The following is a 23,721-nucleotide window of genomic DNA, read 5'->3' as shown; positions in this document are numbered from 1 at the left end:
GTTTATCATTGAGACGTTCTGCACTATCTTAGCTTGTAGCCACACAGGAAAATAAACAACAGTTGTATTAAATAGGCTAAAGCCATCTCAGTGATTATCCACTGTTTGAATATCAACGACCAGTAACAAGTAGAGAGAACATACCATATTTCAGAAAGCATTAAGTTACTCAGATTATCACCAACCAACAGCTAAAACTGGAGTTTTCTTTCTTTATGCAGTATATTCATGTGAAAATGAGTATATTCATCACAAACCTAGGAGCATATAAAAAACGCAACAATGAAAATATTATGTTTTGCAAGAAGAGTACTATGCTGGACACACAGGGGAGACATTCCTAAGACAATTACATAAATGTCATGAGAATCTGAAGATATTTTCTGATATTTATGCTTCTGGGAAAATTCCATTTATACCAAACACGGACAATCTCATTCAGCTTCCCTTCAATTTGATACTTTGTTTGTGAAAATGCAATAAAATGTTTAATATTCAGTGTATATAGCTGACGTGGTTTGCGGTATGACAGACTAGAGTAGTTGAACAGAGGTCACAGGGTCCCACCTCTCAAATTCAGCCAACAATTAACTCACCAAACTCTACCAGTACAAGATCAAACACTTTCTAATAGCACTTTGGAGTTGAACTTGCAAAATTTTGATGAGTGGATAATTTTCTTGCACAAGGGAAATCTTAAAATGACAATTCTCAATAGAGGGAAGTGTTGTGTAGTTTACATTTGACTAGAATCAAAACACAAAATATGATAATAATAATAATATGCTTAGATTACATAATGCAGACAATAATAATAATAATGATAATATGCATGCACAATAATAAATTATGACGTGACGATATGGGTGCAAAATATTGCAGTAAGCTTACAAGGACAGTGATACAGATGTATGTCATGCCAGAGAAATATACACCTTCAGACGAGAGGCTCCGACTTCCATCAAGTAATAGAATGTACATACAAGCAAACATGAAGCAATGAGGACATCACAGAAACTACAGCTCTGCTTGCCGCATTGTTTATGAGTAAAACATCTTGTCAACATGATGTATAGAATATTTGTGGTACAACTCACAGACATAGCATTTATTTTTCATTCTTATATTTGTATAAAACTTTAACAAAGTGTGAAAATAATAACAAAAAGGTGCTAAAATGATGAGGACTTCATAAAGGAGTTATCTACCTTTGACCAACATAAAGAGACATTAAGTATAGGGGGAGTTCAGCCTGGACCCCTAGACTGGTCAGTGTCCAGGAGGCACTGTCTGTACCCCACAAGTACTTTACCTCAGACAATCAGCGGACAGTAGGATTGCACAAGTTCACTGAATGAAATGAAACACTGTTAGATTGGGGCTACTTCAAATGTTGTCAACAGTAACACGATGCAGTGTGTGTACAGTGTTCTGAATGGCTGCAACATCTGATGTCTACTGAATGGGACACAATGTCATAGCACTATACATCCTTGAGTTCCCTTTGCATCCTCACATTCCCACCCCTATCTATTCCTTAGCCCTCCCCCCAATGCTTCCTCATATTTCACCCTATCCCAAAAGATACCACACTATATCCCCACCTCTAAACATTCCCAGCCCCACCCTACACATTTTCATGTTCCGAGCCCCACCCCTTCACAATCTCATGTTCCCACCCCTACCTTTACACATTCCCAGCCCCACCCCCACACAATCTCATGTTCCCACCCCTACCTCTACACATTCCCAGCCCCACCCCCACACAATCTCATGTTCCCACCCCTACCTCTAAACATTCCCAGCCCCACCCCCACACAATCTCATGTTCCCACCCCTACCTCTACACATTCCCAGCCCCACCCCCACACAATCTCATGTTCCCACCCCTACCTCTACACATTCCCAGCCCCACCCACCCACAATCTCATGTTCCCACCCCTACCTCTAAACATTCCCAGCCCCACCCTACACATTCCCAGCCCCACCCCTATACATTCTCATGTTCCCATCCCTACCCTTACACATTCCCACCGCACCTCTACCCATTCTCACCCCAGCCCCACCCTACACATTCTCATGTTCCCATCCCATTCTCATATATACCTAGTCCCCACTCCTACACATTCTCTATTTCCCCCCCCCCCCCCCCCGCCCTCCTCTTTCTGCCCCACCCCCAAGGTAATACTGCCTGGTAGGATGAATCTACTGAGCATTGCCGAGACATGATACAGGGTGGTGGGCACCCTCAGACAGATTTTAGAGAGACATTGTATAAAGACTGCACATTTCCACAGCTTCAAGAACCGTATCTCACAGGCAACTGTGAGTTAATAGTCCATACGACTTATGTACAATAAAAGGGTCCAGAAATGCATGTAACTATGCATACAATATAGAATCCATTTCCGTTATGAGGGAATAAAAGAGGTCTTTCCCAAATTGACATATATATTTACAAAGTTATGAATTTAACCACAGTAAAATAAATTTCCTTTCAAATAAATGATATAATTCAACATGTTTAAAATAACAAAGTCTTTGTTTGCCCAAATCCCCTACAATACAAAGTAATAACTGGCTGTGTCTCCAGGATATGAGAGCCCAAACCTTCCATGTGTGCGTGCCTCCTCTCTCGATATTGATTGCTGTGTGGTGAACATGTCACTCCTTACTGGGCATGTAATCTAGCAGATTAAAGCTTAGCACGGCCAGGGAAATCAATACACAATTTTCCCTGGTGATTATCCTCGGCTTAACCTAATCCTCTGAGAAGATCTGCAGTGCGGCATTGTTCGTCAATCCCAGAACTACAGACATAAAAGCTACCATTGATCTTTCACGTATCAAAGAGAGGCTTACCTCTGCAATCAATATCGGCCTGTCAGTGGTGACACACATTTCAAATTTGGCTTTGTTTGTTTAAGAAAAAAATATGGATTTGCAGAAGTTACCACAAAAACATTGTAATGACTGGAAACTTTAAAAAGCAAGGGTCTTTGATCTCTGATTGCGTACGTAAGACACAAACATGATGAAGAGTTGTTATTCCCTAATGCTTATGTGAAGAAAATCTGTAATGTCCCATCTCAGATAGGTCAGTATTTGGACAGATGTTTTTATTTCTAACTGCCCTGGCCAGTCCTACTGTTTCCTGATAGTCAAGGTTAGTATTTGGTCCAATACTGTAATAATTTCTAATGGTAGTTTTCTGAGTCATATCGTTTCTGATAGTCAAAAAGCTTGCGTAGAGTACAAAATCTAATTTAACATAATACAAAATAACAGCAACAAACAACAGATCTAGTGATCCAACCAAAATAACAGGTGGTGAGTACCGATAATATGCTGATGATATTGTTATTGCACTCCGACATCCAATAGAGAACCACACCATAGAAGTCCACCCAGCTACCCTCAACAGTTCCAAACTGATGCCAGATCTTCATCCCTAGCCCACATCTCCCTAACTAATTTTAGTTTCGTATTTTCCTTTTGAGCGCTTTCCTTTTGAAGTGGTAATATAGTTATGGGGATAGTGCTATTGAGGTGTGATAGTCAGTCATATTGGAGATATTTCATACACTGACATTCAACTTCAAACCAGGGGATGCAAGTCGAAACAGAAATATTTCAAACTCGTATCTTTACAGCTCAAATTGTTTAACATTACAAGCTAGACAATAGGTACATTCAAGACACAAAACATTATAGAAAGATGGGTGGGACGACGAGGAAGTAGCAGGATGACTCCAACACAATGGTTCCTGGAGCAAAACGATGATACTTGCAGTGAGATGGTGACACGCACGCACTCACACACTCAGACACATACACCATTCACACACAAATATTTAGTTACCAAACGTAGGTATCAAATGTTATAAATGTAAGAACAAAATTAACACATGTAACATCTGGTGAGATGTTAAGTAATTCTCCTCTTGATGAGTACTGATCAGTTTAAGTGTACGATGAGATATGTTGCAGACATGACACAGTGCGGATGTACGTGGACAGTGCTTGGAGTGGGTACAAAATGAACATTTTATGGACTTAATGGAAACAAACACACTTAATTAGTTTCGACCAAATTGTCAACTCCTTATATTAGTCTAGAGAACTTTTACCCAGAAACAGAATGGGAGTTGGGTGGCGCAAGAATTAAAAAATAATTCAGACATGAAATACTTAAACCAACAGGGCCCCTGTTCCGCAGAGCAGCATGAGTTCACAAGTCTATGTTAAACTAGGAGATTGATGATAGTTGTTGCAGTATGACTGCTGTATATCTAAGTACTAGGCTTATGACTGTCAGACTGAAACACTGTCGGAAGTCCCGTGAAACAATGGAAGTTATGACATCCAAGCACTTCTGTGAAACATGATTGAGGGCAGTACCCTAAATTACTCAGTAAATGAATCTCGCTTTCACATATCCATGCCAGTTAAGGCAGATGATTTTTAAATGGACCATATTGCCAGTGCAGATGGGTCACTATCGATATTATATTATTTACGTGGAAATAGAGATTTATATTATTTTTTTTATGTCGCCTGATATTTAGCACAGAATCAATGGTTGTATTACACGAGGCACTGGTCACAGTAACATTATCTCATGAGCTGTTTGGCACAATCTATAGTAAATACACTGACCCTGTTCAGATACCAACACACAAATCAAATGAGAGATTAAGTAGAATAATATCACTGACAGCAACATCATCAGTTCGACTATAATATCATTATTCATGTTACTTGTGCGATCATACCAACAGACAATAACAATGGAAGCAAACCATAGCATGGATCATATATCTGCTATAACATCTGCTGCCTCCAGCATGTAGTATTTATTGCTAACACTTATATTCCACCCCATCTCCCAGTCAACAACAAGGGGAGACAACTCACATCACGTTAAACCTACAATCAATCTGCCAAGTAAGCATGCCATGAGCCAAACATCTTAGAGCTGAAGCTTCATCTCAAGTATATACTGGAAATTCAGTGACAGCAAAGAGCACTTGATTCTGATTGGTCAAAACAAGATAAAAATCATTCGTTTCAAATAAATATAAGAGGTATCTACAGTTAGACATCCTCAAATTTAAAACAAAAAACAGGTTTACTACATAATTAGATCCAATTAAATAATGACTTCACATTCATCATTTATCAAGAATTTCATAACTAAATTGATTTCAGTTCTTTTACACAAAAGATATTACAGGGCTGCAGTTCAAGTCACAGGGATCGGTGTTCATCACAGCATGGAGGTGGCTGGAAGAATGGTTAGATGTCAGATTGACTGCACGTTCAACGTCATAATCTCAAGAGAGACTGGCCTCTTGACGAATAGAATAATCTCAAGTGAGACTGGTCTTTTGACCAATAGGATGGAAGAACACAATACTGTCCAAATCATGCACTAAGACGCATACGTTTAACTTTGGCCCGGTGGTTCTTAAACCACAGCTGGACATTCTTGGGTTCGAGACGAGGGAACTTGGCCCGATACTCGGATCTGTTCAGTTCCTCACAGTATTTATCAATCATGTACGCCGAGGGATGCGTGTCCTCAAGGAACCACTTCTCCAGTTTGGGGATCTCTGTGAGGGGGTCGATGAAGACCCGCGTGCGACGCTTCCTTGTCTCATGATGCTTGTGGGGCGAGTTGTGGGGCGGGGGGCCATGAGGTAAAGAGTTTGACTGGGGGGAGTAAAAGCGTGCATTCACCGGGTAGTAGGTCATGAGAGGGGGAGGTAACTGGGGCACATGTAGTGGCTGGGCCATCTGGGCAAGAGAGAGAGCAGCCATATTGGCTGCGCTCGAGTTGGCAACCGACACTGGCATCATCATCGCGTTGCGGTAGTCGTGTTCACTTTCATGCTCCTTCTTCAACATAGAGATAGGCTCGTCACCAGAGACGCTCACTTCTGACATGTCGTCACCAGACTCGTACTCGTCGTCATCGACATCATCCTGGTCCATGTCCTCTATCTTGTCGTCGTCATGGTTGTTGTTGTAGGTGTCCACTTCCAGTTCCTGTTTCTGACTACTCTCCACACTACTCTGCACAGAGCCATTCATACAAGGATAGCTCATGTCACTCTTAACTTCAGTCTCAGGCTCATTCTGACAAGAATCAGGCGTTTCACGTTTAATGGTCGCCTCGTAAGGACTGTGTGCCATATTCATGTTATTACCATTGAACGACTTCATTGGTACAATACTGTCTTGTACTGGCTGTGATTTCTCCTGGGGTTCTGGGACCTCTTCCTCTCGTTTCTTAGCAACCGAGAGGTCACAGGGTTCATCGGCTTGTCCATCTGAGGGCATGATGTGGGAATTGAAAGGAAACGGAATCATATACACAGCATTTTTATTTGGAAGATAGGGGATACTTGAGGGAGCCACATCACCGTTTTCCTCATTCTCAAAAGAATCATCCATAGCTTTTGACGCCCTTCTCTGAGCAGCTCGGGCATTCTTGAACCAATAAATGATGTTGGTAAGGTCAAGGGGTCTCCTGCCCTTCCTTGAATCTAGGGAGTTGAGTTCATTCATGTACTGAATCATCTGCTCCCTTGATGGATGCTGGTTGTCCTGGAACCACTTCTGAAGCCTCGGGATCTCGTGTTCCGGGTCAAACGATGTGCGGATGCGTGTCCGGCAGTGATTGAACAGCGGTGACGTTGTATGGTTCTCCTTGGACTCGGATGATGGGATGACGGGACTGGCCGGTTTGACTGGCTCCATCAACTTGTCACTGTCAACAGACTTCTGCTGCTGCTGCTGCTGCTGTTGCTGTTGCTGTTGCTGCATCAATGGAGGCGGGCGCTGCCTTCTCGTCAACTGGTCCCGGTACCACTTGTCAAATGCACTCAGTACTTCATCTGATAGGCTGTCAGGTTTCTCGCCACGGGACAGTGACGACAGTAGTGTCTGGAAAAGAAGATTAATGCTGAATACATTGTTACAGATTCACTATTTTATCCATATTTAAGTATATCCTGATAAAGCTTTGAATTATTTGAAATACATTTACAAATTGTTTACATTTGAACGAATTGGCTTTCTCGTTGTAGGAACTTGGAAGCAGAGGCATCAGTGAGAGAGTTGGGTTTAGCAGATTCAAAACAGTATGTCACCTGCATCATTCCTTGTCAGCAAACTATGGGGGCATTTTTGAATACTTAAACAAGCATGTGCCAAAAAATGGAAAGCTGCCCATAAACAAGACATTTATACTTTATTTTCAGCTCTGATGTTAAGTTCATCATCCTTCAGTGTAAATATTGAGAATGAAGTCGTATCCTAAATCTGATTTAAATACTTCCTTTTCAGAATAAAACAATGTCCATTGTGGCTAAAACAAGGTCAGACAAATACCATATCCCTATTACTGCTTTCAAGATTGATTGTTTTGGGCGATAACATTATACTAATACAGAAGAGGGTCACTAGTGAACACCGGCAGGCTCTCAGGACAGATACATTCAGCTGTGCCAGACATGTTTTTTTCTGACATGATAGGATCAAGGATGTGGCGTTTATAAATTAGGAAATTTATTTTCTCGCCTGATGTAATGTTAGATGCACAGATGTAAAAGGTAAAACTGTGAAAGTTGCACCATACATTTCCGAGAAGGTATGCATTCCGATTCAACGTAGTTTCACCTAAATATACTACACAGCATATGGTAAGGAAACTGAGCATATTTCCTATTATTCCCGTAGTTCAAACTTGATATGATGCTGAAAAAACACCAGTACCATAGCAAAATAAAGTACTCTTCATATGAAAACGTATGAAAGTTGAGTGTGTTGGTCCCTACCTTCTCGATGGGGCATCCCGCCTCATTTAGCAGCCCCTGTGAGTGAGACAGCAGGAGCTGCAGGAGCTTATCTTTTATTTCCTCGGCCGTGCTTGCTTTGGGTGGACTGCAAGACGAAACAAATCGGTCAACACGCAAAACTACCGCAGCGGACAAACATCGGACATACGCCATGTACAACTGGAGAGGAAGAAGTCCAGGGTGACTGGGATCCTGGAGGGGGGAGTAAGGGGAGAGTTTGAATCTGTACCCATTTTTTTAACATTTGCAGCTGGTACCTACGACAGGTAGAAACAATCATGATCTGTGGAGGATGGTCGGGGCAAGGTGATTGGGAGTGTTGTGGTTTTCATGAAAATCTGGTGAAAAATAACTGAGCCATCCTGATCATTTCAGATGAATCTCCTCATAGCCCATGTACAAAAATACTGACCCCTTCTGAACCTCCCTCCCAAGGTTCCAAATTTTGGCAAGGATATATTGGGAGGAATTCACAAATTATGACAGTCCTTGTGAGATCGGTACAAATGAAATACTAAGCAGCACGTCGCTACCAGATACTTATTTAGTGTTTAAGGAAAGCAAAAAACAAAGATTGACGGTCCTGGTCCACTTTCAAGTCTAGGTTAATGTTATAAAGGGACTACGAAGGGTTATCTTTCAAAAAGTTAATTTCACGTACACAATAAAAAACATGCCAGGAATGCATTAGTTTCTTTGTAACTCTTCATGTGAGGCCATACATTTTTTTGTTTGGTTCATGGATCCACTGACATTTAAATTTGAAAATTCAGATGAATAAAAAAAATCAGAATGAGAAGGTTTTTTCTATACAACTGATGCTAAAGCTCGCTTAAAATGACAATGAAATGCCTTAAACAATTTCATAAACCCTGTAAAATGCATTGTATTTTTTTTTTTGTCCTACTAACCAAATTCTGGGTTAAGTGTTTGAAATAATATAACAATGGAGATCACTTACTCAAAAAAAAAAATCCTTGCTGTCATTGCATTTTTGTCAGTGATTATTGTAGCTGGTGTGTCTAAAATATAGTTCCACCATCCAGTACTTCCCCGATACTTGTCCCTGTCTCGTGACAGACACAACTAATACTGGAGACACTACAGCAGTAGAGTGCAGGCTGACTGCTGGCATCTAGGCATCACCATGTTGTCAATACAGATTTACAGTTTACTCCAGGGATTTATGCTAGAAGTGATCTAATCCTTCAATGTGCTCAACTTCCGAGTCAGTAAATGTAGATTCGTGACGACATCATTAACTCCAGTTTCCACAAGGAACACAGAGTAGCCAGAGCTTGTTATATGATTTTGTTTATTTGTTTGTTGTTTAATGCTGCACTCAGCAATATTCCAGCTATATGACTGTGGTCTGTAAATTATTGAGTCTGGACCAGACAATCCAGTGATTGATATCATGAGCATGGATCTACGCAACTTGGATCGATGACATGCATTAACAAGTCAGCAAGCCTGACTTCTCGATCCCGTTAGTCGCCTCTTACGACAAGCATAGTCAACTTTTACAGCAAGCTTGGATTGCTAAAGACCTATTCTCTACCCGGATCGACCCTTCACGGGTGGCTTGTTATATGATGTTATAGATACTGATCAATAGCTGGCAGAGTTAACAGTTATCTGGGGTGAGTGAGTCACTGTAAATTATCAAGTCTGGAGTAGGTAAACCATTGGATGACATCATGAGCACCTATTCCACCGTCATGGCATGATGACGAACAATCAGTATTGCAAATCTTAAAATCGTCTGCAAAACTGCATGATTCATACACCTTTCATGCTCATCTAAGCATTTCTGAATCACAGGTATATGTAATATTCACACTATCTTTGCTCAGATATTTAACAATCATCTTGAATTCCTACATTCCTACACAAACAGACCCACACAACCACAACCACACCCAAGGGAGATAACTCTAAAGTCCTACCTTGCTAAGCGAATTCTGAGAGTGGCAACATTTGTGAGTTCACTGAGAATATCATCCACAGTGGACTGGGGACCGTCGGTAATGGCATCAAATGTTAGTGGTTTCCAGTTCTTGATCTGAATGGCACCTGAAAAGTAAACAGGTATGGGACAATGAGAGACTATAATGGGAGTCTGCCATTACATGACAAGAAAATTCTCTGGTAACTGAGTGACGACCATTCTGCAGGGGATTAAGCTGGCCATCACCAGATGATGTACAAGAAAAGCACGACAGGAAAGTAGAGTATATAGTAGACTAAACTTAGGCTTCGAAAATATTTTATTTTGATAGAAACAAGCAGCTACATATATATATTGAAAAGGACCCAAGTGAGATGGGAGATTCCAAACCTGTGCAAAGTCTAGGGTTGCTTCTTCATTTAGGGCTATGTCAATACAGTACGGGCTGGGTGGAAGGGAAAATAATATGGTTCAGAGGCTGTGAGACAGACCAGGTATACAGTGTTGTGCCAAGTCTACCCTGCGATAGTGGTCTGTGGTTACTCAGGGTTCTGAACATCCTCAAGAACATTTGGTTGTTATTGCAAAAATCTGACATGTTCATGATGCTGATTAGCACTAAATATCAATGATTAATAAATCAAGCTTACATTATATTTAATAAAAAGGCAGGATTGTTATAGATCATAGGTTCACGTGTATTGTGGAGAATGGTGGGGTAGGGGCGGAGGGTTTTGGGGGTGAGGCAGGTTTGGGATGGGAGTAGGGTGTGTGGTATGGGGTGGGGAAAGAAACAATTGTGGGTGGGGTGGAGACTGGTATGGGGTGGGGTAGAGAATAGTGTGAGGTGGATTTAGGGCAGGAAGTGTATGGTGTGTTTGTGGGGTGGGATTAGGGGTGGCAGTATGTGTGGTGTGGGGTGGCAGTGTGTGTGGTGGGATGGGGAGGGGTGGGATGGGGTGGTATTAAGGTGTGGCAATGTGTGGTGTGGGGTGGGATTAGGGTTGGCAATGTGTGGTGTGGGGTGGGATTCGGGGTTGAGTGTGTGGTGTGGGGTAGCATTAGGGGTGGTAGTGCTTGCTGTGGGATGGGATTAGGGGTGGCAATGTGTGGTTTGGGGTGGGATTAGGGGTGGCAGTGTGTGGGGGGATTAGGGGTGGAGTGGATGGTGTTGGGTGGCAGGGTATGGAGTGGGAATGGGAATAGGAGTGGGAATGGGAATAGGGGTGGTAGTGTGTGGGGTGTGATGGGGTGGGTTGTGATTAGGGGTGGAGTGTCTGGTATTGGGTGGGATTAGGGGTGGTAGTGTGTGGGGTAGGGTAGGATTAAGGGTGGTAGTGCTTGCTGTGGGATGGGATTAGGGGTGGCAGTGTGTGGTTTGGGGTGGGATTAGGGGTGGCAGTGTGTGGGGGGATTAGGGGTGGAGTGTATGGTGTTTGGTGGCAGGGTATGGAGTGGGAATGGGAATAGGGGTGGTAGTGTGGTGGGGTGTGGTGTGATTAGAGGTGGTAGTGTGTGGGGTGGGGTAGGATTAAGGGTGACATACAGGTGGTCTGGGACAAGACACAGGTGTGGGTGGTTCAGTGAGTGATATGGTGTACATACCTTTTGCATTCATGGCATCTGTAGCAGAGTAGCCAAGCTTGAGTAGTGCAGTGCGGACCAGATCACCCAGCAGTGTTGAGCAGGGCAGGATGGCATAGCTATCCAGCTCAACCTGACTCCCGGTGCATGTGGAACTTGTCACCCCAGTAAAAGACGGCACACCTGATATCTGTTCCACTAGACAGTGAATTGGTAGTGACTTTCCGGACCCTGCAAAAAAAATTACTCAAACATAGAGCAAAGCAGACTGTACAGGCTCTGACTTAGCAGACATAAGAAGACACATGGAAGATCATTTCTGTGTTGATTAGAAGCAACAGTTCTGTCAAATAGTCAATGTTAACATTTCCAGAGATCTTGCTTGATCTTTCTATCATCTCCACTTGTACACTCCCCTCCATGAAGGGCTATGGGTGATAGGAAGAATAACCCACTGTATGCAACTCGCAATTATGGATTATTTGTGTCTCGTGAATTAACGTCGAAGATCCTCTTAATTGCTTGGAACTTACGTAATTATTTCACCCGGGACAGATAATGATCAATTCTCTGTTGCTAACAGGTTATTCTCTAAGTATACATGGTAGGATGCTGCTTTGATGCAGATGCCAACTCCAATGCATTGTCCGACAGAAATCGTCAAAAGCTAAAAATGAAACAGTATAAATGGAAGTTATATATGGGCAGTGACAAATACACTTCAACATTGTAAGTCAGGAACTGTACCTTCGACATACTGTTAACTACGTTTATAACGAACACGCTTATAACGAACTGATGGATATAACAAACTGTTTTTGGGGGGGTCCGTTCCATTTGCTGTATATATGCTGTAAATGTGCTTATAACGAACTACGATTATAACAAACTAAATTTAGTGGTCCCTTTGAGTTTGTAATAACCGTAGTTTACTGTACCCAAAACCAATATTTTTTCTTGTGCCTTGTTTTTTGGACAAAGTAGTCCCAATTCACTGATGTATAGATACATTTACACCTGACAATATGAATCATGATACATCTACACAAGTCCCAATGCTATATCAATTATCAAAAAGAAATAATAATGAAGATTAGCAATTAGCTCGGCCTGCTATCTGCTCAGACTAGAATCACCTTCCTGCCTGTCATGGAAGAAAATGCTAAATCTGCCATAACAATACCAGCAGTATGAGCAAGGATCATGAAAGTTTGAAATGATGACTTCATGTATCATACAGTGCCACAATTATGGTGACTGTGTGTGGTAGTCATACCCTGACACCTTACAAGTAGATCCACCAAACAGCATACAGAAACACTGACATGGATATCCAAACACAAAAATTACACAAATCAACTTAGAATATTTATACCAAACTCAATGCAGACTAACAACACACTTGACACAGACTCACAATAAACTCTACAGAGACGCACTAGACACTCTACATACACTCACTACACACTCTACATACAGACTCACTACACACTCTACATACAGACTCACAACACACTCTACATACAGACTCACTACACACTCTACATACAGACTCACTACACACTCTACATACAGACTCACTACACACTCTACATACAGACTCACAACACACTCTACATACACTCACTACACACTACATACAGACTCACTACACACTCTACATACAGACTCACTACACACTCTACATACAGACTCACTACACACTCTACATACAGACTCACTACACACTCTACATACAGACTCACAACACTCTACATACAGACTCACTACACACTCTACATACAGACTCACTACACACTCTACATACAGACTCACAACACACTCTACATACAGACTCACTACACACTCTACATACACTCACTACACACCACATACACACCACATACAGACTCACTACACACTCTACATACAGACTCACTACACACTCTACATACAGACTCACTAAACACTCTACATACAGACTCACAACACACTCTACATGGACAGTTTTGTGCCAATTTTTATCTAATTACTCCCCTGTTTCTCCGTCGATGTCCATGGCATCAGTCCGGTACCAAGTCACAAATAATCCTACATCTCCTACTTCATGTTTACACATTGTATCTCAGTAAAGTTCAAGGAAGAACAAAAAGACGTCATTGAGACATCACCTTTATGTGTGAAATACGTATGTCATAAATTCTACAAGCTGAGAAAATGAAAGATTAACTGTAATAAACATTTTTCTATCTAGTCTGGCTGATACCATGTGAATCATGCTATAGCATGGCAGGCTGTGAGGGATCGAGGGAATGAGTCAAATAAAATTCTTAACAGCATTTCTGTCACCTTAACCGTATGGGAGGTAAAATGATGCTTAATGTCGCCTTCAAGATTATTGTACGTATGTAGTGACGTGTGTGTGTGTGCTTGTTTGCGTGGGAGCTTGTATTAGTCTGAACTAATGCTGGCTTTAAGGCGCTAGTAGTAGTAGTAGTAGTAGTAGTAGTAGTAGTAGTAGTAGTAGTAGTAGTAGTTTGTTTGTTCGTTGTTTAATGCCACACTCAGCAATATTCCAGCTATGTGACGGCAGTCTGTAAATAATCGAGTCTGGACCAGACAATCCAGTGACTGACATCATAAGCATCGATCCACGTAATTGGGATACGATGACAAGCATCAACCAAGAAAGCGAGCATGGCTACCCATTCCTGTTAGTCACCTCTTATGACAAGCAAAGTCACCCTTTACGGCAAACATGTGTTGCTGAAAACCTATTCTACCCCAGATCTTCATGGGTCAGTAGTAGTACTAGTAGATGTGATATGGCTGTGATGTAGACATGATGTAGACGTGATATGGCTGTAATATTGCTGATCACAACTTTCAAATCTTCCAATATACTTATTCAAATCGGAGCCATAAACATCTCTTATCACATGTAGTAGTCCCTGCCAACAATTTAGTCTCCTAGTACGAAACTGACTCCTCTTCAGTACATTTTAATGTTATCAGATGGTATTTTATTAGCTGATCTAACTAGACCGAACATAATTTTACAAGACTCGGGCTTCAGACCAGTGACTGAAGTTGCCGACTGACATAGTTAAAAAAAACCAATATATTAAAAAAAAATATATATAAAAAATATCAAAAGCAGTATTTAAGAAACAAAACATGTACTGACCAAAAGTATTTCCAGTTTTGTATCCAAAGTGTCTGTAAAATGGCGACAAGCAGACAGGAGGATACATTTCTAGCCTGTCGTTCCCCGGTAATCTACCTCTCCATAATGACATATCCTACACATTGACCAACACCACAATACTGCTTGACACACACCTGCACTCAACTATATCAGTCATCAAAGTATACATCTAGTCTAAGGAACTGCAAAATGAAACAAAATGAAATTTCTCCATTTTACTGCAAGAGGAAGCGTCATCGGCAACAACAAAGGCCGGAGTACAAGCTATGCTGATCAATCTAACTGTTAAAGGAGAGTTTACCCTTCATTACCTGTGGATCAAGCCACAACAAAGAGTGTCTCGTCAGGAGTCTGCCCGCGGAGCACGTTCAGCACCGACCTGGCTGTATACAATCATTCAACTGACCCTGCATCAAACAGGGCACGTCCTCAGTTAATGCTAATGAATGACAAACACTGTAATCTGCTGCTTGTATTCCCTGTGTTAATTTGTCTGTCCACAGTTGTTACCTGTGTCTCTTAAGCATTAAACGCTTGCTTTGCGTCTGTAGAAACACGCCAGAATCTTTTTTGTTTAAAATGAAACATGTTCCATCTTTGTTGCTATTTGTCTATGAACAAAATAACCATCATGCTATATGCCTGTTGAATGGGTTTGACAGTAGCAGCATGGCTTGTGACACACTCTGTCGCATAGGTACCACAGAAGCACTGAGAGCTTTAATGACCTGAACAATTTACATTCTTATTTTACTGATTTATCTAGTCATAATACCAATATAAAATTATTTCAGTACATTTGATGTCAATTTCTTCAAATAAAATGATAAAAATCAAATGAAAATATGTTTAAAAAAACACTTTTTCAATTAAAAACAGTCTCTTAAATTTTTTAATTTATTATTTAATAACTACTTAGGGTAAGATCACCAATACAAACATAAATAAGTCTGACCTAATTGTAAATTAACTTATCACATATGCCATTTCTCCAACAAAAGTCTGACGTGTAAGTGCAGTAACTTCAAACATGGTATGTGTTTCGTATTTTGATCACATCAAACAATGTTTGCTTCCTGGTCTGCAACAGTTCACATATACAATAGAAATCCAATTGAAGAAACAATTAACATCCTGTGTCATTAAGAACTAATCATAACCTCCTTGAGTCCAACAATTCTGAATCTACACATCAATTAACTCCAGGACAGACCAATGTAATTACTCCAAAACACATTGAGCCAAATTCTATACTTTCAGGGCTGAATAGACACTGAAAAATAGATAACCCAATAATTCAGAATAAAACTTGATTCTTTCCCAAAATTCAAAAACACAAAAATTCACACCGAAACAAATGAAATATTCATACTTTCATTAATTAGTGTTTCATCCCAGGTATTTTTTACTCTTAAACACCATGAGCAGGCTCATTTTTAAGAGGTTTAATACTTGTTCTCCCCTTACAATAATATCATGCAAATATATGATTATGACTATGACGATATGTAGAATGTATTTCAATCTAAGAAGAGCAAGACACTTGTGGTCCTTCTACAGCCGTCTTCCTACAGGGCCCTCTTCCTGTCCTATCCCGCCAGTACTATGATCAGCGGTGCCTACGCCAGACTTACGCCAGCAGTTCTACTCATTGTGTTAATCCTAGTTGTGGCTGCATAATAATAATGAGAAATAGATAACATTAGGATTAGGAGAAAATAACACATCATAAGAAAAGTTGTCGCACAGCAATTTCTCATTCTGATAAATGAGTGGAGAAAAAAATCCTGAACTGAAGTTTAGAACAGTTTTTTATAGAAAATGCCAGAGTAGGCTCTTTGTAAGGTAATAGGATTTGAATCAGTGGCGGTTATCGTTGATATTTGAAATAGCGAGGTAATCCTGGCTAAGACCGTCAGTAATGAGGCGTACGACAAAGCCCTCCACTAATTCCACAATTATTACATTTTATCCTCAGAAGCCTCCAAATTTGCAGGGTCTTATCCACCTTAATTCCGGGGATCTATTTCTCATTTCACCAGCTTCAAAAACTTTCCAAAACCATTGCAAAACAAATATTTATTTTAGATACACCACGGTTAGGGGAGATTAGTCTATCTATCAAAGAGGGACGAAGCTCTACGTTCCTAACTTGGTCTTGCAATCTTTCATGTCCTTTAAACGAAAGCCCTGCATTCTTGTCAGAATATAGTAAGAAAACGTAGTGACACTTTCCCCTTGGGAATTCTTGCATGTGCATTAGCCTAAATCAAAGATAAATGAAGAGACTGCACGTTCGCTGACAAAGTATATTTGCTGAAAACATAGGTGACGATGAAGATCGGCAAGGACTTAGTCGTGGGGATCCACCCCTTCCATGTAGGACTCGTAGTCATGTTGCAGCATTATTGGCCTAGCTTTAACATTTAGATTCACATTCTCCAGGTTAAGGTCTGAATGGTGAAATGTGGCTAGAATTCCCATCCAGGCATGTATGGAGGGAGACAACAAATACGACAACCCCACTGACTTAGGTTTCTTTAACATTCAAATTCAAGCAGTTGTACCTACCAAACCTACACGTTTCTACATTGTAATACTCTGACTGTTGTAGATGAATGTCTTTTCTGACTTTTGTGACCTATCGCATAGCATGCTAGAGGCAAGGATAAAAGCATGTGCTATCTATATTTGATATCTAAAGCTAAGATTTACTGGCTTATTCAAACTCATTCTACATTTCTTAATACGTGTTATGGTTTGAAAAAAATAACGAAAATCAAACTGTTTGAACTTCTCCCATATATCTCGTTGTCTTAATGTAGACGCATATCGATGATTGAAATGTAAAAGTATTGATTTTGTTGTTTAATGCACCACTCAGTACTATTTCAGGTACTAAGTCTGAATACCTGATCCATTTAGTTGCCTCTTATGTTTGTTTGTTGTTTAATGCCTCACTCAGCAATATTCCAGCTATATGACGGCGGTCTGTAAATAATAGAGTCTGGACCAGACAATCCAGTGATTGATATCATGAGCATTGATCCACACAACTGGGATACGATGACATGCATCAACCAAGTCAGCAGGCCTGACCACCCGATACCGTTAGTCGCCTCTTGTCAAAATAACAAGTTAACATTCATTTTATCACTTACTTTTCTCTTCCTTTTGATCCCAGAAACACCTTGTTTGTATCAGAAAAAGTTGACAAATAAGAGAAGGTTACTCCCTGAGTAACTATCGCAATACTAGTGCAATAGCTGTGGTTATATTTCCATGTAGTATCACAATAGGGGTTTTAGCTATCGCAATACTAGTGCCAAAGCTGTAGCCATACAAAGATAGTTAAAAATGCTATTTCAGTATAATCACAACACTACTGCAACAGCAGCACCTATATAACAATAGTACTACAATAGTAGATTTTAACTCTCGCAATACTCCAGCCACAGTAAATTGTCCTCCTCGATGGTCCCACCAGCATCCTCAGGATATCAGTTGGTGAGGGGATACTGACAGCACAAAGCCATCCCATTAGTTCAGACAGCGCAATATATGTTGTTATTTCTCTTTGAAATGTGTTACAAAGAACAATATTATAAGACCTACCGTATTCGACGTAATAAGCGCCCCGCTCTAATAAGCGCCCACGGCGATATTTGCTAATATATTGGCTAGTGAACAATCCCAATCAGCACCCCTTTCGATTGATCAATGTACACAGGACTTATTTATTTGTGTATAATACGCACTCGTGTGTTATATTACCCTTAATTATGGGCAATTAAATTCTTGAAAAATATATCTGTTGTATGTAAACACTTCAGGCTGTTAGCATAAACCACTAATTTACGATCTTTCAACTCAAAATAATATTCTAATAAGCACCCCCTATTTCTAATTTTGAGAGCGCCCTGGGCGCTTATGACGTTGAATACGGTATATCATCATCAGTCATGCTGATACGAAAAGCTTCTTGCCTCTGTCTTTAGATATCTCTGGGTATGAAACATCCCATGGGATGTTCAGTCAGGGCCAAACATACACAGGGCAGAACATACATTTAGTCTTTTTGTTGACTCAAGAATATATCGCAATCATAATGAGAAAAATAAATGAATGAACTTTGAAAATGACACACAATCAAGCCTACAAGTGACAAGGATCATCTATTTTCCTACAGCAGACTTACAATTATGGTGAACTTTTCTATACAAAACAGAAAAGAACAGTTTATAGAAGTGGACAGACACATGGGCAATATACCTGAGTCTGTGTCGGACGGCAAGTAGCAGGGGTGTGGGAACCGGATAGTGGAGTAGAGTTTATCATAGCTGTACATCAGACAGTCCATCTTCTCACTATGATCATGACACACAGCCGTAGGGTGTTTGTGGTAGAGCTGTCTCAAAGAATGTTCAGTCACAGTATAATCTTCACACAATGATCATGACAGAGAGCAGTGTGCTGTTTGTTTTAGAGTTGTCCTACTCAATGTTCAATCTCAGTATCTTCACACTACGACCATGTAGTGTAATGTTTGTTTAGAGTTGTCCTACTCAATGTTCAATCACAGTATCTTCACACTACGACCATGTAGTGTGATGTTTGTGGTAGAGCTATTCTTCTCAATGTTCAATCACAGTATCTTCACACTACGACCATGTAGTGTTGAGTTTGGTAGAGTTGCTCTTTTCACAGTATCTTCACACAATGATCACGTAGTGTGGTTCTTGCGGTAGAGTTGTTCATTTCACTGTTCAATCACAGTATCTTCACTCTACAATCATTTAGTGTAGTGTTGTGTATTAGTAATAGAGCCGTTCTTCTCAATGTCCAATAACAGAATCTCCAAACAAGTACAATGGCATAAGGTAGTGTGAAAGTGGAAGCATCACCAAGCTGTCCCCTCAGTGTTCAATCACAGCATCTTCACACCTGAAGCAGCATGCATGTGATGGAGCTGCGGAGCTGTCCAGGTAGACATCAGTGTACATCTATAACATTCACCTAGATAAAGGTACAACCTAGGTGCAGATTTGATCTTAAATCTGTCCTTCCAGCTGGGAGATGGGATAGCACTCAGCAGGAATTCCGTCACAAATGCTCATGATTCCATTGGCTTGAGAAATCTTCTTTCAAAGAAGCAACAGTAAACCTCTTCGGTGGCATTAAGTTAAAATTCGACTGCGATTGATCAGCTAGGCTTGTCAATGAGAATAATCCACCTGCTGCACGCCATACAGCTTTGCTGGCAAGCTCAGGTACCAGTGCTGGCCGTCTGTGACGTCCTCACAAATTGGACAATCTTTATTACATTATAATCTGATATATAGATATGATATTCCTTATGATGTATGGAGCATTGCCACAGCTTCGCAAGCTGCCACATACAACACTGGAAGACAATCAATGCCAAGATTTACTCCACTTTGTATGTCAAGTGTTTGTCTCACAACTGATTTCTTTCTGTATTTTCTTTCCAATTATTTGTTTAAATTATCAAAACAAATAAGAAAAGAACAAATTATAAACAGGGATGAGAATCTTCCACGGATCTGCAAATTTTAGTGACCAAAAGTTTGTTAAAATCTGATGGTTTCTCCCATAAACACCCCCAAATAATGATCCATGCTCCATTGCAAAGATGTTTCAGCTAAAAGGAAAATATCCACTCCAATCCCTGTACAACGTTAACTTTGTACCAATTGTTTCACATAGGATGTATAAGCTGTGTACTTTAGATGAATTTGCAGGGCACAGTGGTTAGTGTGTGTTTTTTCCACAGGATACAACTGTCAAAAGTAAGTTAGGAATCAACAATGAGGCTGGTGATTATTTCCCCCATTGATCATACACCATAAAGCCCAGGGCATTCTTTGATCCAATAGCCAGTCAATACCTCTACAAAGTACCTGCAACATATGGTTCCAATAATTCACCATAATTACATTTTAACTCCTGGGCACATATTGCAGACAACAACAGAGGAATTCTCCGTTATTACAGATTTTTTACACTGGTAATGGTGACAGTTTGTCATCTGCCCTGTCCATGACGAGTCATAATGGTCCAACTTAGCCCATTGTTAGCACCACCAGTGTAGTCTCTACCAGGTAACACACTGATAGTTGATCATGAATTGTTTCAACAGTATCACTAGAAAACCTGAATCAATCCTTCAAACTTCACCCAGCATGCAGCTGTTTGTACTGTGATGCAGAGGTGGTGGCACAGGAAGGTGTCACTGACTGCGTACTCAAGTCTCAGTCATATACATAGGTGTGTGTGATGGTGTGTGGAGGAATGTGTGATGGTGTGTAGAGAATGTGTGATGGTGTGTAGGGGTGTGTGATGGTGTGTAGAGAATGTGTGATGGTGTGTGGAGGAATGTGTTATGGTGTGTAGAGAATGTGTGATGGTGTGTAGGGGTGTGTGATGGTGTGTGGAAGAATGTGTGATGGTGTGTAGGGGTGTGTGATGGTGTGTGGAGGAATGTGTGATTGTGTGAAGAGAATGTGTGATGGTGTGTAGGGGTGTGATGGTGTGTGGAAGAATGTGTGATGGTGTGTAGGGGTGTGTGATGGTGTGTGGAAGAATGTGTGATGGTGTGTGGAAGAATGTGTGATGGTGTGTAGGGGTGTGTGATGGTGTGTGGAAGAATGTGTGATGGTGTGTGGAGGAATGTGTGATGGTGTGTAGGGGTTTGTGATGGTGTGTGGAGGAATGTGTGATGGTGTGTGGAGGAATGTGTGATGGTGTGTAGGGGTGTGTGATGGTGTGTGGAAGAATGTGTGATGGTGTGTGGAAGAATGTGTGATGGTGTGTGGAAGAATGTGTGATGGTGTGTGGAGGAATGTGTGATGGTGTGTAGGGGTGTGTGATAGTGTGTGGAGGAATGTGTAATGGTGTGTGGAGGAATGTGTGATGGTGTGTGGAGGAATGTGTGATGGTGTGTGGAAGAATGTGTGATGGTGTGTGGAGGAATGTGTGATGGTGTGTAGGGGTGTGTGATGGTGTGTGGAGGAATGTGTGATGGTGTGTGGAGGAATGTGTGATGGTGTGTAGGGGTGTGTGATGGTGTGTGGAAGAATGTGTGATGGTGTGTGGAAGAATGTGTGATGATGTGTAGGGGTGTGTGATGGTGTGTAGAGAATGTGTGATGGTGTGTAGGAGTGTGTGATGGTGTGTGGAAGAATGTGTGATGGTGTGTGGAAGAATGTGTGATGGTGTGTAGGGGTGTGTGATGGTGTGTAGAGAATGTGTGATGGTGTGTGGAGGAATGTGTGATGGTGTGTAGAGAATGTGTGATGGTGTGTAGAGAATGTGTGATGGTGTGTAGGGGTGTGTGATGGTGTGTGGAGGAATGTGTGATGGTGTGTAGAGAATGTGTGATGGTGTGTGTAGGAATGTGTGATGGTGTGTAGAGAATGTGTGATGGTGTGTGGAGGAATGTGTGATGGTGTGTAGAGAATGTGTGATGGTGTGTAGGGGTGTGATGGTGTGTGGAAGAAAGTGTGATGGTGTGTAGGGGTGTGTGATGGTGTGTGGAAGAATGTGTGATGGTGTGTGGAAGAATGTGTGATGGTGTGTAGGGGTGTGTGATGGTGTGTAGGGGTGTGTGATGGTGTGTGGAAGAATGTGTGATGGTGTGTGGAAGAATGTGTGATGGTGTGTAGGGGTTTGTGATGGTGTGTGGAGGAATGTGTGATGGTGTGTGGAGGAATGTGTGATGGTGTGTAGGGGTGTGTGATGGTGTGTGGAAGAATGTGTGATGGTGTGTGGAGGGATGTGTGATGGTGTGTGGAAGAATGTGTGATGGTGTGTGGAGGAATGTGTGATGGTGTGTAGGGGTGTGTGATGGTGTGTGGAGGAATGTGTGATGGTGTGTGGAGGAATGTGTGATGGTGTGTGGAAGAATGTGTGATGGTGTGTGGAGGAATGTGTGATGGTGTGTAGGGGTGTGTGATGGTGTGTGGAGGAATGTGTGATGGTGTGTAGGGGTGTGTGATGGTGTGTGGAGGAATGTGTGATGGTGTGTGGAGGAATGTGTGATGGTGTGTAGGGGTGTGTGATGGTGTGTGGAGGAATGTGTGATGGTGTGTAGGGGTGTGTGATGGTGTGTGGAGGAATGTGTGATGGTGTGTGGAGGAATGTGTGATGGTGTGTAGGGGTGTGTGATGGTGTGTGGAAGAATGTGTGATGGTGTGTGGAAGAATGTGTGATGGTGTGTAGGGGTGTGTGATGGTGTGTAGAGAATGTGTGATGGTGTGTAGGAGTGTGTGATGGTGTGTAGAGAATGTGTGATGGTGTGTAGGGGTGTGTGATGGTGTGTAGAGAATGTGTGATGGTGTGTAGGGGTGTGTGATGGTGTGTAGAGAATGTGTGATGGTGTGTAGGAGTGTGTGATGGTGTGTGGAAGAATGTGTGATGGTGTGTGGAAGAATGTGTGATGGTGTGTAGGGGTGTGTGATGGTGTGTAGAGAATGTGTGATGGTGTGTGGAGGAATGTGTGATGGTGTGTAGAGAATGTGTGATGGTGTGTAGAGAATGTGTGATGGTGTGTAGGGGTGTGTGATGGTGTGTGGAGGAATGTGTGATGGTGTGTAGAGAATGTGTGATGGTGTGTGGAGGAATGTGTGATGGTGTGTAGAGAATGTGTGATGGTGTGTGGAGGAATGTGTGATGGTGTGTAGAGAATGTGTGATGGTGTGTAGAGAATGTGTGATGGTGTGTAGGGGTGTGTGATGGTATGTGGAGGAATGTGTGATGGTGTGTAGAGAATGTGTGATGGTGTGTGGAGGAATGTGTGATGGTGTGTAGAGAATGTGTGATGGTGTGTGGAGGAATTTGTGATGGTGTGTAGAGAATGTGTGATGGTGTGTAGGGGTGTGTGATGGTGTGTAGGGGTGTGTGATGGTATGTGGAGGAATGTGTGATGGTGTGTGGAGGAATGTGTGATGGTGTGTAGAGAAGGTGTGACAGTGTGTAGGGGTGTGTGATGGTGTGTGGAGGAATGTGTGATGGTGTGTAGAGAATGTGTGATGGCGTGTGGAGGAATGTGTGATTGTGTGAAGAGAATGTGTGATGGTGTGTAGGGGTGTGATGGTGTGTGGAGGAATGTGTGA

The 23,721-nt window shown here is 41.6% G+C and overlaps 1 protein-coding gene across 2 annotated transcripts in view; it reads right to left on the bottom strand.

The window, feature by feature from the left end:
- Positions 1-2,163: 2,163 nt before the first annotated feature.
- The window catches only part of LOC124139750 (homeobox protein dve-1-like), a 52,604-nt gene continuing 31,046 nt past the window's right edge, over positions 2,164-23,721 (bottom strand). Inside the window, exons 1-5 of one of the 2 annotated variants that reach the window (XM_046507067.2) lie at positions 18,860-19,816; positions 11,422-11,631; positions 9,815-9,941; positions 7,845-7,950; positions 2,164-6,951 (exon numbers count right to left, since the gene is read on the bottom strand). In XM_046507067.2, coding sequence (XP_046363023.2) covers positions 5,428-6,951; positions 7,845-7,950; positions 9,815-9,941; positions 11,422-11,631; positions 18,860-18,947 — 2,055 coding nt within the window. In that variant the 5' untranslated portion in view covers positions 18,948-19,816 and the 3' untranslated portion in view covers positions 2,164-5,427. Of the gene's footprint in view, positions 6,952-7,844; positions 7,951-9,814; positions 9,942-11,421; positions 11,632-18,859; positions 19,817-23,721 lie in introns of those variants that run through there. The other variant, XM_048400705.1, reaches the window with a different exon arrangement.

This window comes from Haliotis rufescens, unplaced genomic scaffold (assembly GCF_023055435.1).
Source record: "Haliotis rufescens isolate VD_foot unplaced genomic scaffold, xgHalRufe1.0.p SCAF_1, whole genome shotgun sequence".
NCBI classification, from domain to species: domain Eukaryota; kingdom Metazoa; phylum Mollusca; class Gastropoda; order Lepetellida; family Haliotidae; genus Haliotis; species Haliotis rufescens.
The sequence above is the reverse complement of the archived record's forward strand: the minus strand, read 5'-3'. Positions and strand labels throughout refer to the sequence as shown.